We start from the raw sequence: 16,165 nt of genomic DNA, 5'->3' as shown, positions 1-16,165 counted from the left end.
ACCGGGGGGGTCTGCAGGGGTCTGCAGGGGTGGGAGGCCCCACGGACGCTGGCAGCGCGCGCGAGCGCGCGGGCCGGCCGCCTCCCGCGAGCCTGTCGCTTCGCATCAGCCCGCGCGTCCCCGCGAGCGACGCCTCTCGTCATTAACGCAGAGGGTTTTTTTTCCTCGCTTTCCTCAATCACATTAATCCGAAGTGAAAAACGTGGAGCTGACAGAGGAAATATTTATAATGCAGATGATGCAGGAGCAAAGGAGCCCGAGCGCCCGATTCCCGACGCTCCGCTCAGCACCGCAGCCGTCCCGCATGCACCGGCCACTCCGCTTTCCATAGGGATTGGCACTGCTTGCTTCCCATCTCCATAGCCCGCGTGCCCCCCACACACTCATCTGCCTCCCTGCAGCCTATTCCAAGCCAGGAAAGTTGCCGACTTCCCAGTAGGAAAGTCTCACGAGCTGCTTTTCTTTTTTCTTATTTTATTTTATTTTAATATATATATAAACAGGGCTCTAAAATGGCAAGATGCAATTAGGCATGGCAATAGCCCTCGACGAGCAGCAGTGAGCTGCCGTGCCACCAAGGAAATTGATTTTATTTGACCATTTTACGAGTGTTTGAAAATTGCATCCTGAGCATGTGCCTCGGTCGTTAAGCGCACATTATGTTCCTCGCTCCCCCAATTGCTCTAAAACAGCCCAGAGAAATATGCCAGGGAAAAGAAGGGAAAAACAGTGGCGCAGGTTGGCAGCATCCCTGGGACAGGGCACGCGCATCCGCATCCTGCATCCCGTGCGAGCCCCAGCCTGGGCTGTCCTGGGAGCATCCTACAGTGCCGGACTTCCCCGGCCCTCTCCGAATCCCGTTTTCCAATCCGTTATCCCGCGAGCCCCGGCCCTGCCGCCTACCTTCTTCCCGATGAGCTTCTTGCGCAGGAACTCCCGGGCCTCAAACATGTAGGGGATGTCGTAGAGCGGCCGCAGCTTGCGGTTCTTGTCCTGCAGCACACGGGGGAAGAGGCACGGGGTGAGCCGAGCGGCGCCATTCCCTGCGGGAACGCTCCCGGCACGCGGCGCCCGCCCGCACCGGCACCCGCGTCCTCCCCGGCCCCGCTGCATCCCCGGGCCAGCGCGGCCGCTGCAACGCAGGTGTGCGGAGCATCCTGCCGATCCCATGCTCTCCCATTCCAAAGCAGGATCCTTGGTGCAATCCCACCCTGGAGCCGGATGGGAATGTCGGAGCAGCCTCCCTGGCACTGCCCTGTCCCTGCTGTGCATGGCCCTTGTTTGGGAGCTGCTCGCTAGACAAGCGTGTTATTGGCCTGGGATTAATGGGATAAAGTGCTGGGAAAGGGGAGCAGAGGGCACCCGGCTGCACGAGCTCCCCGAGCGACACGGATTTTCAGGACTGAAGCATCATCCATCCGGGCACCGCTCCGGGCAGCAGCGGGCTCCAGCGGAACCGCAGAGCAAGTATCACCGCCCGCCTGTCTACGGCTTTGCACGGGCAACGCGCTGTGCAAACACTAATTAATCCTCGCTAACGAACTGCAGATTTATTGCTTGTTTAAGTGTCTATCTGGCACAGGCTGTTAAATTCCTAATCCCACTGAACGCCGCGGTGGGAAGGGGCAGGAGGGGGCCGTGCAGGCAGCATCGGGGACAAGCGCCAGCTCCGAGTCTGCTCTGGTGCCTCTGGCACCGACCGCAGGGAAAAGCGGCAGAGAAGGCGGCCGTGGCGCTCGGCACGGCGCTCCGGGAAGCATCCGGGCCGGCAGCCCGTGGGATGCCTTGGAGCATCCCTGGGAGCCGGCGCCCTGCACGCATCCTCCGGCTCGGCGGCCTCCACTCCAAGCACCACCACAGCTCTCCAGGCAATTGCACAAAAGCAAATGCTTGCCTTAAAAATGGGAAGAGAAAACAGCGGCCTCGGAGATCCACATGGGTCTCGGCGGGACCCGACCCTGAGCTGTGCAGCTTCTGGCAGCAAAATCCGTGCAAGGAGGCGGCTCTCGGGAGCCTCCAGGATCCCGTTGCTCCGTGGAGCTGCTCATGGCCGAGCTTGCGCCGAGCACTGGTGCATGTGGAGAGAGCAACACGCGCGCTAAGAGCGCAGCGGCCGCCCCGTGCGCCTGCACCGGGCCCGGCGTCACCTCCTGCACCGCTGCTGGTGCCATGTGTCATCCCCGTGCGTCCCTGCAAAGCCGGGAGCTGCCGTGGCCTCCCCAGCCGCGCGGGGAAGTCATTAAACACAAAAATTAGCTTTATTTAATCAGAGATGCGCGTCGAGAGAGGCAGTTTATTAGCGGGGAGGTCGATGCATCGAGCGGGCTCTGCGGGGAGGGAGTGCGGGGAGCGGAGCGAGCCGTATGGAGCGGGAGGCAATGGGAAGGTGCCAGCTCCTGCGGGAGCATCAGGGCACAGGGAAACGTCTGAGCTGGCGGTTGGCACCGTGCAGCAGAGGGGATGCACCAAGGGGTGCCCAGGGCTGGGATCTGCAGTGCCAGGGGCTGCGCCGGAGCCGGCTCTGCCTCCGAGAGCTTGGTACATCCAGGAGCGAGCGGCGAGAGCAAGAGACGACACCACCGGCTGCAAGAGAAAGTGGCAGCGCCGGAGCAAGGCCGGGGCCTCGAGCGGTGCAGCCGGGTGTCCCGACCCGTGCACGGTGCGGCTGCATGTCCTAATCCGTGTGCAGTGCAGCTGGGTGTCCCGACCTGTGTGCGGTGCAGCAGGGCTGTCCCGACCCGTGCACGGTGCAGCTGCATGTCCTAACCCATGCATGGTGCAGCCAGGTGTCCCAACTCGTGTGCAGTGCAGCTGGGTGCCCTGACCCATGCACGGTGCAGCCAGGTGTCCCGACCCATGCATGGGGCAGCCGGGTGTCCCGACCCGTGCACAGTGCAGCTGCATGTCCTAACCCATGCATGGTGCAGCCGGGTGTCCCAACCCGTGTGCAGTGCAGCTGGGTGCCCTGACCCATGCACGGTGCAGCCTGCTGTCCTGAGCTCTGTGCAGTGCAGCCAGGTGTCCCGACCCATGCATGGGGCAGCCGGGTGTCCCGACCCGTGCACAGTGCAGCTGCATGTCCTAACCCATGCATGGTGCAGCCAGGTGTCCCAACTCGTGTGCAGTGCAGCTGGGTGCCCTGACCCATGCACGGTGCAGCCAGGTGTCCCGACCCATGCATGGGGCAGCCAGGTGTCCCGACCCGTGCACGGTGCAGTTGCATGTCCTAATCCATGTGCGGTGCAGCTGGGTGTCCTGACCCATGCATGGTGCAGCCGGGTGTCCTGACCCGTGCACGGTGCAGCAGGGCTGTCCCGATCCATGCACGGTGCAGCCTGGTGTCCCGATCCATGCACAGTGCAGCAGGGCTGTCCCAACCCGTGCACAGTGCAGCAGCGCTGTCCTGACCCATGCGTGGTGCAGCCAGGCTGTCCCGCAGGGACACCGCATCCCCTGCCACATCGCCCTGCCACGTCCCCTGCGCATCCACCCGCAGCCCCACGGCTCAGAGCCCCTCACAAAGCCACTCAGAAGGCGATTACGGACGCGCCGGTGCTGCCGCGGGACTGAGATAATTTGTAATTACAGGCGACACTCTTGCGACGCGGCACGCGTATGTTTTTCAGTCACTCGTATTAAATTAAACGCTCGGGCTAATTGGAGGCGCCGCTTGGCTCGCGCTGCGTCGCCGGGAGCGCGCGGGGAGCGACCTCGCTGCGCGCTCGGGCACGGCCGGGCGCCAGCGCATGGCCACGAACGGGGCTGCCCGACGCAGCGCAGGCGCTGCCAGCCCCAGCAGCATCGGTGCCCGAGGCGCTCCGGAGCGAGCCGCGGTGCCGGCGCGCGCCGCTGCCGCCTGCGCCCTCCGCACGGGAGCTGCGCGGGAGCCGCTCCGAGAAATCAGCTAAGTGCAAAATTACCCGTCCCCGGGGAATTCATTAGCTGGTGGCGCTTCTGCGGCTCGCACAGACCAAGAGCCGCCTCTCCACGGGCGAGGAGATAATGTCACCGTTAATGAGGAAATTGAGATGTATAAAAATATCCGGCACTTTTGGAAGTTGTCTTTTTTTTTTTTAATTTTGAGACTTCACGGCGCTCGCAGCCGCTCGGAAACAACTCCCACCTCCTCGCAGAGCTGCGTCAAAGCAGGGAATACCCAGCGCCCCAGAGCAGCGCGGCATGCGCCGAGCATGCACGGCAGAGGCCTTCAGAGGCTGCTCCTGCACCGGGCAGCGGGCATGCATGGTGCATGCGATGCACATGCACGAACGTGGGTGCGTGCAACACATATGCATGCGTGGGGTGCATACAGCACGTGCACACAGGGGTGCATGAAACACATATGTGCACCCATGGCTGCAAGCAATACGTATGCGCGTACCTGGTGCGCATGCCATGCATGTGTGTGTGCATGCATGGCTGCATTCCTACTCTAGAGCAACCACCCGTAGCCTGCGCATCTTCCCAGGTGGGATATCCTCCCTCTGGATACCCAGAGCAGTGCTGCTGAGCTTGGATTTGAGCCGCTCCTGTGCTTGCCCTACCAGACTGGTGTGTGCCCTCGTGGCCAAGAAGGCCAACGGGATCCTGGGGTGCGTTAAGAAGAGCGTCTCCAGCAGGTGAGGGAGGGGATCCTGCCCCTCTGCTCAGCCCTGCTGAGGCCACATCTGCAGTATTGTGTCCAGTTCTGGGCTCCACAGGACAAGAGGGATGTGGAGCTGCTGGAGAGAGTCCAGCGCAGGGCTACGAGGATGATCAGGGGCCTGGAACATCTGCCCTGTGAGGAGAGGCTGAGGGAGCTGGGCCTGTTCAGCTGGAGAAGAGAAGGCTGAGAGGGGACCTGAGCAGTGTCTAGAAGTACCTCAAGGGAGGCAGTGAGGAGGATGGGGCGGCCTCTTTGCACTGGTGGCCACCGACACAACTAGAGGAAACGGCCCCAAACTGAAACACCAAAAGTTCCACAGGAACTTAAGGAAAAGTTTCTTCCCAGTGAGGGTGCCAGAGCCCTGGAACAGGCTGCCCAGAGAGGTTGTGGAGTCTCCTTCTCTGGAGATCTTCAAACCCGCTTGGACGCAGTCCTGTGCCACGTGCTCTAGGTGACCCTGCGTGTGCAGGGGTTGGACTGGGTGATCCCTAAAGGTCCCTTCCAACCTTCACCATTCTGGGATTCCATGATTCTATGACTGCTGTCCCCTGTGAGCACAGGGCTCGCGGCACACTGGGACCCGCTTTCTGCGGCGGCTTCGATGCTCCTCTTCATCCCCAACCTCAGCAGTTTCGCCCATGGTGGAGAGGAGCCTCGGAGGCGATTCCTGCCCAGCGACGGCTGATCCACGCGCAGCGGGCGTGCATGAGCATGCTCCATACTGCTGCGCTCTCCATGCGCCTCTGCGAGCGTGCTGCCTTCGGACACCCAAGGGCAGCGCGCCCGGCCACAGCGGGGACAGTCACCCGCAGGCACCGAGCTGCTCCGCTTCTACCTTCCCACTTTCTCCAGCCTCGGGAAACACAGGGCTCGTGCAATGCCAGACAGGGGGAAAAACAAGGGGAAAAGGGAGAAAGCAAACGCACTGTTTGTGCAGGGCCACGTGCATCTCTAGGAGCAGGAGTGTGCGCAGTCGGTCCCCAAGTGCAACCGGAGGGATCTTGCGCTGTGGGAAGCTCTGCTCCGAGCATCCGCGCTGGCCTTGACCTCCTCCGAGCACCCAGGCTGGCCTCGACCTCCTCCAAGCATCCAGGCTGGCCTCGACCTCCTCCAAGTATCTGTGCTGGCCTCAACATCCTGCAAGTATGCAGGCTGGCCTCGACCTCCTCCAAGCATCCAGGCTGGCCTCGACCTCCTCCAAGTATCTGTGCTGGCCTCAACATCCTGCAAGTATGCAGGCTGGCCTCGACCTCCTCCGAGCATCCGTGCTGGCGTCAACCTCCTCCGAGCATCCACACTGGCCTCAACATCCTGCAAATATGCCCGCTGTCCATGATCTCCTCTGAGCATCCGCACTGGCCTCAACCTGCTTCAAGCATCTGCGCTGGCCGCAGCCTCCTCCAAGTATCTGTGCTGGCCTCGACCTCCTCCGAGCAGCCGCACTGGCCTCAATCTCCTCCTAGCATCCATACTGGCCTCAACCTCCTGCAAGCATCCATGTTGGCCTCAACATCCTGCAAGTATGCAGGCTGGCCATGACCTCCTCCAAACATCTACGCTGGCCTCAACCTCCTCTGAGCATCCTCACTGGCCTCGACCTCCTCTGAGCATCCACACTGGCCACAGCCTCCTCCGAGCATCCGTGCAGGCCTCAACTGCCTCCAAGCATCTGTGCTGGCGTCGACCTCCTCTGAATATCCATGCTGGCCACAGCCTCCTCCGAGCATCCGTGCAGGCCTCAACTGCCCCCGAGCATCCGTGCTGGCCTCGACCTCCTCCGAGCAGCCACGCTGGCCTCAACCGCCTCCTCTGAGCATTCACACTGGCCTTGACCTCCTCTGAGCATCTGTGTTGGCCTCAACATCCTGCAAGTATGCACACTGTCCATGACCTCCTCCGAGCATCCGTACCGGCCTCAACCCCCTCCGAGTGTCCTCACTGGTCTCAACGTCCTCCAAACATCCATGCTGGCCTCAGTCTCCTCCGAGCATCCACGCTGGCCTCAGCCTCCTCCAAGCATCCGTGCTGGCCTCAACATCCTCCGAACATCCACATTGGCCTCAGCCTCCTCCGAGCATCCGTGCTGGCCGCAGTCTCCAGCGAGCCCCTGCGTCACCGCAGCTCCGCTGGGTCCGGAGCATCCCGGTACTCCAGGTCACGCTCTTTGGGAAGCGCGCAGAGCCCGGTGCGCAGGCGCTGCTCCCGGCACAGCCGGTGGCTCCGAGGCTGCCGGGAGCCCCTGCCCGCCTCGTCCCCAGCAGCAGGATCGCGAGCGGGATCCAGCCGGGCGGCTGGCCGGGAGCCTGGAAAGCTGGGAGCAGCCGCTCCCCTCCGCTTCACCACCCGCCGCTGCCTTTTTTTCCCCCATTTCCTTTGCTTTTTTGCTGAGTTTGGCTCTCCGAACCGTGAACAATTAATGGGGACACCGCGGGGCCTAATCCATGCCGGAGCCAGCTGTGCCAGCTCGTGTGCAGCCATCCCGCCCCACTTGCCCACGGAGCGAGGAGGAGGAAGGAGGTCGGAGGAAGGCTCCGGGCATCCAGCAAGGGCAGCCCCGCGAGGCCAAGGGACCGCGGGAGCAGGGGCAAGCGCCGGATCCGTATTGCAGCGATCCGATGAAACGCCGAGCGCCGGCTCTCCAGCGCCGGGCAGCCTTGGGGGAAGGGAGCGGGGAGAGATGCAAGCTCATCGCTTTTACGCCGCGTTCCGCCCGCAGGGCAAAAAACAGGTTGAGGAACATGCTGACTTCATGCGTCTTCTCCCGGGAAGCGCTTCCAGCCCCTATTAAATATTGATCAGGGAACTCGGTGCCCCCACTCGCGGCGCCCGTCTCCTCCGGCGCACCTCTCCTCTGCCAATATTTAGACTACATTAAGGCCATATGCCGGAGCACTTAGCATTTTACGCCGTGCTGCTCCGGCGGCGGAGCCGGGCCCGCCACGCGCCCCGTCCGTGCCCGCAATCAGTTCGGTTACACAACACATGGATGAGTTGCCATGATCCTTGTAACTGCAATTTAGCGGAGACGAGACACTGATGAGTGCCTGGGTTTGCTCCTCATTAATCTTTCATGCTCTTGGAGTGCGGCGAGCTTTTCGTAGTACGAATCCTGCTCGAAAAAACAGGGAAACAAGAGCGGCTCCGGAAGCGGAGCCGGGCGCGCGCGGTAGCGGCCTGCCCGCCCCCATGGAAAAGCTGTGGAGCGGGATGCAGCATCGTCCCGGAGCGACGGAGCCTGGATCCCGGTCCAGGGGTGCTGCCCATGAGCGGGCACCACGCAGGGATCCGGGCTCCGGAGGACAAGGAGATTCCCGCTGTCCTGACCGGGCAGGACGGTGCTGAAGCCGGAGCTCGGCTGCTCCAGGAGGATTTCTAGGTTTGCCCAGGGCTGGTTGCTTTGGGCTCCTGGGAGGCTGGAAATGCCAAGAAGTTCCCCAAGGAATGGAAAAGCGGGATGGGACACTGAGCAGCGGCCTCCCTGGTCAAGGGATGGAGAACCCAGCTCGAGCTGGAAGCGGGACGGATGCCGCTCCGGGAAGAACAGCGGGAGGCTGGAGTGCAGCACTAGGGACCTGTGGAGAAGGAGCGTCCACCCACATCAGCCCCAAAACAGGGAAGGGACAAGGAGGAAGAGCAGGTGGAAACGTGTGGCAGAAGGAACAAAATGCAGGAAAATCCTAAGCAAGAAGGAGATGAAATGCAAGGAGCAGCTGAGAGGAAAGCAGGACGGTTGGAAAGGTGGAGGAGGAGCTGGAGGAAGCGGAATTCCTCTGGGGGAATCAGCAACGCTCCTCGCAGCACAGAAGCATCTCCATAAGCAGCCCTGCGGTTGGAGGGACTCCGGGGAAAGCATCGCCCGGACGGAGCAGCGACGGCGCAGGGGATCCGCGTGCGCGCGGGATGGGATGCGCGCATCCCGACGGGACACGGAACACGCTGCGAGGCACAAGCCAACCTTCGAGGCACAAGCCAACCTTGCAGGCAGCCGCACCGGTGTCAACCTTGCGGTGTCATTGCAGCGCACGCGGCCCCGGCGGCCCCGCGCATCCCGCAGCGCTGCCGGCGCGCAGGGCGCTCGCAGGCTCCTGCGCATCTCCCCTCCGCGTGCCACCCCCTGCCAGCAGCGCCAATTAAGATGTTCATTTAGATAGGTGCTGCGAGCGCTCCGCTCGCATCACGCGAGCGAGCGGGGCTGGCGGAGCGCGGGGCTGCTAACGAGACGCCGCAACGGAGCCGTCCGGAGGGATGAATTCGGAGGAAAAACGGTTAAGCTGAAACCAAGCTCTGCAAACCGCAGGGATAAGCCGGGAGCGCCCAGGGAAAGCGGAGAAGCCCCCGGCAGGAGCGCGCGCTGCCGCACGCCCTGCCCGCCCCGAGCTGCTGGCTGTGCCAAAAGCCGCTTCTCAGCCCACCCCTGCTCCCCCGAGCTCGTTTCTTCTCCTTATTTGATCCCGTGGAAAAGCAAGTCCCGGGGCCATCGGCAGCGGGAGCCGCCTCCGGGCTCCTGCAGCTCCCAGGATGCAGCTCCAAAGGAAGCACTGCCTGGAGCAGCGGGCACCCCGGGAACGCTGGGATCACCCCGGGACCGCTGGGATCACCCCGGGACACAGGAGAGGCCCCTGCCCGTGTGCAGTCCCCAGCACTGTGCACGCAGCGGGAAGGGATCCCACATTCTTCCTGGGATTGGGGGAAGGATGCTGGGCCTCACCACGGCGGCAGAGGAAAGGCCACGGGAGTCGTTTGCACTGAGTTTTAGTTTGTCCAGAAGAGGAATAGGAAGGCGCCCGGCCGCGATGCGGACGCAGGGCAGATCCCGGCAGCGGGAAGCGGATCCCTCGGGCCGGGTGCTCCGGCTCTGCCGCTGCTAGGGAGGAGCGCGGGGGCTGCCGGCAGCAGAGCAGCTGGTGCAGCCCCGGGGAGACGCTGCAGGGCCGCTGCGGCTGCAACGCAGCAAAGCGGTGCAGGGGGACGGGCACGCGCGCCCGAGCACCCGCCAGTGACCTGGGAGGGGACGTTTCATTAACTGCATCCACCGGTAATTAAGAGACCGCCCGAGTAGAGCTGCAGATTAAAAAGGAAAAGCAGGAGGACCTAAAGAAGGAAGAAATCCCCGAATCTGGCAGGGAGGGGGTCAGGCAGGGGCTCCCGTGCTGCCATGCAGCTGGATGGCAGCGTTCCAGCGGGAAGCACGAGGGCACCGGGATACCTGGAGCTGCCCTGGCGCGGTGCCGCCCGCAGCCGGGGCTGGCACGTCCCTCCCGCCGCAGCATCGCGGCACCTGCGAGCGCCGCTGCTCATTCCAGATGCTGCTCCACAAAAGCAGCTTGGCAGCCGGGCGCAGGGCAGCGGCTTGGCCGCGCGCCAGCTCGCCGGGCCTCTGCGGCACGCTGCGAACGTGCCGGCATCCGGGACACGTCCCACGGCGCCGGAGCTTCCCGCTGCGCTGCTGCTGCAGCGGCGCTGGTGCCCCGGGGAGGAGAGGCCGTGAGGGGCTGGGATGCGCTGGAAGGGCAGAATCCCGGGCACAAGCTGCACCGGAGCCTGAGCTTTTTGCACCGGCAGCACAGCACGGCATGGGGAAACCTCCTAGGAGAGCACGGCCACCGGTCGAACACTTTGCAGAGAAACAGGAGCGCCCAGGGTGCCTCCACAGCGGCTCCTATCTGCCCCTCTCCACTGGGGAAGCAGCAGGAGGAACAGCCCCATCAAGGCCGTTATTCCCAATTCCACGGGTATGAAACGAGGCAGCCCGGCGGGAGGCAGGAGTTCCCAGACCACGGTTCCCACAACAAGCCAGGCTCTCCTCGCCGTGCTGCATGCGCACGGGGCGGCCAGCGCCGGGCTCCTGCGCACTGCAGCGCGCAACGCTCGGCACGCAGTGTGAAAGGGTGCCAGAGCCCTGGAACAGGCTGCCCAGAGAGGTTGTGGAGTCTCCTTCTCTGGAGATCTTCAAACCCGCTTGGACGCAGTCCTGTGCCACGTGCTCTAGGTGACCCTGTGTGTGCAGGGCTTGGACTGGGTGATCCCTAGAGGTCCTATGATTCATTCTGTGATTCTATGATTCTACAAAGGGGCAGAGCGGCGCAGATGACTCTGTTCATGGGCAAGGAGTCCCCAGGGCAGCCAGGCCCCGCACATGGATCTCCGCAAGGAGCATCCCAGGGCCCTGCCCGGCACATCCGTCCGTGTGTCCGTGCGTATGGCAGGGATGGCCGCGTGCGCGTCCCGCGCGGCACCCACCTGCGCGCTGTCGCCCTCGAGCCGGGGCGGGCGGATGCTGGAGAGGTGGATGGTCTTGTGGTCGCCGGAGCTCAGCTTCACCACGATGGCATCGGCGTTCAGCACCTGCATCACCTGCGGGGAGAGCACGGGTGAGAGGCCGGACGGGTCCCACATTCCCACACGCTTCCGAGCGCCGGGACAGCCCTGGGCCCGGGCGCCAGCCCCGCGTGCCCTCAGCTCCCCAGGGGCTCTCGCTGCAGGAACAAGCGCACGGGAGCGGAGCGGGAGCAGCTCTCGGGTCCCCCATCTCTATTGGGGTCTCTGTGCGCACATGAATAAGAGGGCAGGCGGCTACACGGGGCTGGGCTGGTGCAATTGCACTGCAAAACAGTCCCAGGAGTAGGGCACGGAGCTCCCCGCGCCCGGGCATCGCTGTCCTCCCGTCCCCCTCGCTGCTCCGAGTACCCCCATGCCTGCCATAAGCATCTCCAGCGCCGGGAAGGAGGAAGGACTTTCATAACTCGCAGCCCTTCGTGCCCTGCAAGCACATCCGTCCCTGCAAACGTGCTTAGTCAAAGGGATAACCGGATTACAGGAATTAAAATCAAAGCAGACACTAAGGAGGGCCCGGGCTCCTCGGAGCACAGCGAGCCCCTCCGGGGCCCTTCGAGCCCCGGCTCCCGTGGGACGCGGCGCCCCGCGGCCCTCGAAACGCGGTAATCGAATCTCATGCTCGAGGGCATCGCCGCCGCCGCGGGGTCGGGCTCCCGCAAGCGGCTGTGAGCCGGGGACGCTGCCGAGAAGCAGCCAAATATCAAAAGGAAGAAAAACGCGGCGCATCCCTAAACACCGTCTCTGTTTCCCCAAGCAGGTCCCCATGGATAGCAAGGGACAGAACAAGTGGGGTGCAAGGGGGTCCCCGTGCACGTGCTCCAGGGGAGCTGCTGCCATCAGAGCCATCTCCTGCCCTGCATCCTGTGTCCCCAAGCGCGAGGCCGAGAGGACACCGTGGCCCCGCGCAGGCCGGCGAGCCCTGCGGAAAGCCGCCGCACAAACAGCTTTTGGCACGGGGTAGCTTTAAGTGTAATGTATTCAGCTGCGAGCAACGCTGCCCCGATTCCTGGGTGCCCTAAGACAAGCTGACATCGGGAATTCAGAAGAAAGTCTCCAGTCTCTTCAAATTTTTATTCCACTGCTTTTCTGCTTGCCACTTGCTCCACCACTTGCAGGCATCAAATCCGCGATTGAGGCCAAGACTTCCTCCTCCTCCTCCTCCTCCTCCCTCCAGCCCCCCTCCCTCCGCCAGCCGCTTTTGTCTCCGCGCCGGCAGCTCGGCACCGTGGCAGCAGGAGCCAAAATTAGCCGGAGCCAAGTCGCTCCCGCACGGCGCAAAGGCAGGGTGGGATCATCCTCCTCCTCCTCCTCCTCCTCCCCCGGGCTCGCGCATCCCTGCAGCACAGCCGCAAACTGAGCCCAAACCAGGCTCTGCAACCGCGTTTGTGGAGCGGGCACGGAGCTGTCACGGCCCCAGTGCGATCCGGTGATCCCGGCACGCTCTAAGCCATGGGGTCCCCCTATCCCTTCCATGGTGCAGGGAGGCCCCCATCCTTCCCAGCGTGAATTCTCCCATGGAAACACCCGGGGCCGGAGCTGCCGCAGAGCCCCTGGGCTCTCCCGCTGCCACCGGCCTCGTTCCCCGTTGGCGGGGCCGTGCCGGGCGCCGCAGGGCGCGCACATTGCGCCCAAACCCCATGCTGCACCGGACGGGCACCTCCCGGCACCGGGAGCCTCCGATCGCCTCCTCGCTGCTCCACAGACCATGGCTAAGGTCCTGTGGCCACTGCTGGCCACCAGCGGGGCTGGCCCTGCGCCTCAGCACGGGCAGGGGGACACCCTGCAGACCCCGGCGCTGGCCCCGTTGGCGCGCCGGGCGCTCGCGTCCCGCCGGGGCCCCAGCGCCCTTTCCAAGAAGGGCGGCCGCTGCATCCTGCGCGCTCCGGCGGGATGCAGCCCGGCAGCGTGCGGGACGCGCGGGCCGGCAGCACCATCTAGCGGGAGCGGCTGCGAGCGCGGCATGCGCCGCTCCGAGCGCGGCATGCGCTGCACCGAGCCCGCGCGCTCCGGCCCTGATCGTCACCGAGGTCCCTCCGGCCTGGGAAACGCCACGAGCTGGGGCCAGCTCTGCCTCCAGCCCTGCGTGTTCAGCCCATGCCCAGGGATGCCACCCCAGCTGGGGACAAAGCCACCCTGGAGATGTGTCCAGGGTCCCGGGCAGAGAGATGGGCACAGAGGAACCTCAGGAGGTTCCATCGAGGTAGGGCAGGGTCCTGCTCTGGGGAGCAATAACCCCCCGGCACCAGGATGGGCTGAGTGACCTGCTGGGAGCAGCTCTGCGGAGAAGGACCTGGGCGTACAGAGGCCAGAAACGTGCCCTCGTGCCAGTGCCCCAAGGCCAGCAGCACCCCAGGCCACCGCTGCAGCGCTGGGTCCCGGTGTGGGCAGCCCAGGACATGAGGGACGTGGAGCTGCTGGAGCGAGTCCAGCAAAGGGCCACAGAGACGGAGGGACGGGAGCATCTCTGATGTGAGGAGAGGCGGAGAGAGCTGGGGCCACCGCGCTGCAGAAAAGAAGGCTCAGCAGGGACCTTATCCTTAACCTTGCACATGGATATACGAAGATGGGGCCAGACCCTCCCAGCAGTGTCCAGTGACAGGACAAGAATCAACAGGCATGAACTGAAACACAGGAAACTTCACCCAAACATCAGACATTTCCCCACTATGAGGGTGGTCATACCCTGAGCCGAGACGGGCTGCCTGGAGTCTCCGTCTGCGGAGATTCTCAACACCAGACAAGGGCCCGGGCAACCCACCACAGGTGGCCCTGGGGATCTCCAGAGGCGCCATCAACTATTGATGACTCTGTCCCAGCCCGTGTGTGTTCCACAGGCCCAACCACACGTGGAAGCCGGCAAGGGCAGCACCAACCTGCTGGCTCTGCCACAGGGCCCTCTCCATGCCCACCAGACCCTACCTTGGCTACAAACTGCTTGTCCTTCTGGTCCAGGTTCGCCGTGGGGGCCACGTAGTCCCTCCAGATCCTCAGCTTGCGCTCCTTGGCATACCTGGTGAGAGGTACACGTGTGTGACGCCCTGTGCCGGTGTCCCCAGGACAGCAGATGGGATACGCAGTGTCTAGGTTGTCACAAGGTGACCCCGGCCCTTGGTGGCACCCGCAGGCAAGCGGGCTCACCCAGCAGCAAGGCCGGGCGAGCACAGCACCAAGCTGGAGCCTGCCCAACATCCCAGGGGGGCTGCCACCACCGGCACGAGGACAAGCTGAGCACACGGCTCCTGCACCATCGCCTGCTGCCCCAAGCACGAGGACGCGCTCCTTGCACCCACCGGGCCCCAACCTGGGCACTGCAGCCACGGACATCAGCCCTACGGAGCCAAAGGCTCCATGCAAGTCCCCGGAGTCTCCTGCGCCCAGGCAGGGAGACCAGGGCCCACGGAGCAGCGCGGGACGAGCGCGCAGAGGTGCCGCCCGTGGCACCAGCAGACCCCGAGGAGGGAGCGCGCCCGGCGCCCGCGCAGCGCCGCGCTCCCCGCCAGCCTCACCGCTCGGCGGCGCGCAGCTTGTCGGCGCCGCGGGTGTACACGGCGATGGACCAGTCCACGCAGCGGGCGAAGCCCTCCTTCAGCAGCAGCTCCGTGATGTTCCCGTTCTGCAGAGACGGGCAGGCAGCGTCAGCCCCTGCGCCCGCTCCCCGCGTCCCCGCATGCCACAGCCCCGATCCAGGGCTTCCTTTGCCTAGTTTGGGGTGCTCTCTTATCCTTAATTTGGGGGAAGAAGCCCCCAAGCCCCACCACCTCCCAGCCCAGCTGCAGATGCTCAGAGCCCATGGGTCTTTCCGCATCCGCTGTTTGGGAAGAGCCTGCAGCACCCCCTGCTCCGAGGCGTGCTCGAGCAGAGGACAAGCAGGGAGACTGGTCTTCTCCAGTCCCAGTCCCGCTGCAATTCCCCATGGGAGGCAGCTTAACCTTGCAGCAACCACTAGCAACTCGGGCAAAGGAATAGCAGCAGCGGCGTGCCCACAGGGAGCGTGTCCCATGTCCCACGTCCCGGCCCCACTTGCCGGGTGCAGGATGGTGCCCAGGATGTTCTGGTTGTGGCAGCTCTCCAGGACGATCTGCACATCCCTCTGCAGCAGCCGCGACTCCGTGTAGAACTTGGCTTCCGCCGCAAACGGCTCGGGGACTTCGGGGGCATCCGCCTCCCGCTTGAACGTGGGGCACTGCGGGAAGGGGGCACGGTCAGGACGGGAGCGAGGGCAGTGCACGGGGCTGGCCGTCCCCTGCAACCTCAGCACGGGCACTGCAAACCTCGCTTGTCCTGCAACGCGATCGCCAGCGCCACGGTGCAGAGCGCAGCGTGGCAGGACTGTCCCAAAGCTTCCCCGGGAGCTGGAGAGACCCTTCCCCACGCTCGGCTTGGCCTGCACACCTCGCGCCAGCTGGAGACGTGGGGCACGAACCAGATAGCCGAGAGAAGCAGCTCTGCTCGAGGGCCTTGCACCGGCTGTCAAGGCTGGGGCAGGCCCTGGGCAGTGCCAGCAGCGGGAAGGACACCCAAGGGACACCCGCATCTCTGCAGACATCCCTCCAGGAGCTCTCTCATGTGCTGGCTTCCCAGGAAGAGCAAGGAAGCGCCACAAGCCCCAAACTTGGGTGGTCTCAAGGCCTGGGAAGAGGAGGAAGGCGGCTCCTCGGACCCCTTGTGTTCTGGCTGTAGCTTGTCCCGAGGAGAGCGAGGGGACCTGTGCTCTGGTGCTCCCTGTGCCACTCATCCCACAAACCCTGCTGGGAGCAATTCCACATACGGAGCCAGCCTGGCTCCCAGCGGGGCACCCATGCAGTACGAATGGGCAACGCAAACCCTCTCTCAGGATGCAGCAGAGGGGACTGTGACAGCGAGCAGCAGTACGGCCACCCAGGTGCCCCTCGGCCACCCCAATGTCACTGTCCCGCCGAGCCAGGGGCTTCACTCCACACAGTCTGGAAGGGGGAACGTGATGCAAAGCAGAAGAGCCCGAAATGCCAGCGGGCCTGGGCACAGCGGCCAAGGCTCACCTTGATGCCCGAGAGCATGACGGTGACCAGGTAGTAGTCGGGGAGGAGGAGGGCTCTCACCACGCTGCCGTCCCGGACGTGCTCGATGATGGCTGCGGGACAGAAGCACAGACACAGGGCTCAACGCGAGCCGCGGCGGCGATGCCAGCTCCTCCTTCCACCAACG

General features: G+C 64.2%; 1 protein-coding gene across 1 annotated transcript in view; it reads right to left on the bottom strand.

The window, feature by feature from the left end:
* Positions 1-16,165, bottom strand: part of LOC104577743 (staphylococcal nuclease domain-containing protein 1-like) — an 84,059-nt gene that overhangs the window by 57,458 nt on the left and 10,436 nt on the right. The window contains exons 6-11 of the mRNA XM_088535080.1: positions 16,000-16,091; positions 15,006-15,164; positions 14,488-14,594; positions 13,901-13,991; positions 10,886-10,999; positions 904-993 (exon numbers count right to left, since the gene is read on the bottom strand). Coding sequence (XP_088391206.1) covers positions 904-993; positions 10,886-10,999; positions 13,901-13,991; positions 14,488-14,594; positions 15,006-15,164; positions 16,000-16,091 — 653 coding nt within the window. The remainder of the gene's footprint in view (positions 1-903; positions 994-10,885; positions 11,000-13,900; positions 13,992-14,487; positions 14,595-15,005; positions 15,165-15,999; positions 16,092-16,165) is intronic.

The sequence above is a fragment of the Tinamus guttatus genome, unplaced genomic scaffold (genome assembly GCF_059628265.1).
Source record: "Tinamus guttatus ecotype Peru unplaced genomic scaffold, ASM5962826v1 Tinamus_guttatus_pri_ptg000613l, whole genome shotgun sequence".
NCBI classification, from domain to species: Eukaryota; Metazoa; Chordata; class Aves; order Tinamiformes; family Tinamidae; genus Tinamus; species Tinamus guttatus.
The sequence above is the reverse complement of the archived record's forward strand: the minus strand, read 5'-3'. Positions and strand labels throughout refer to the sequence as shown.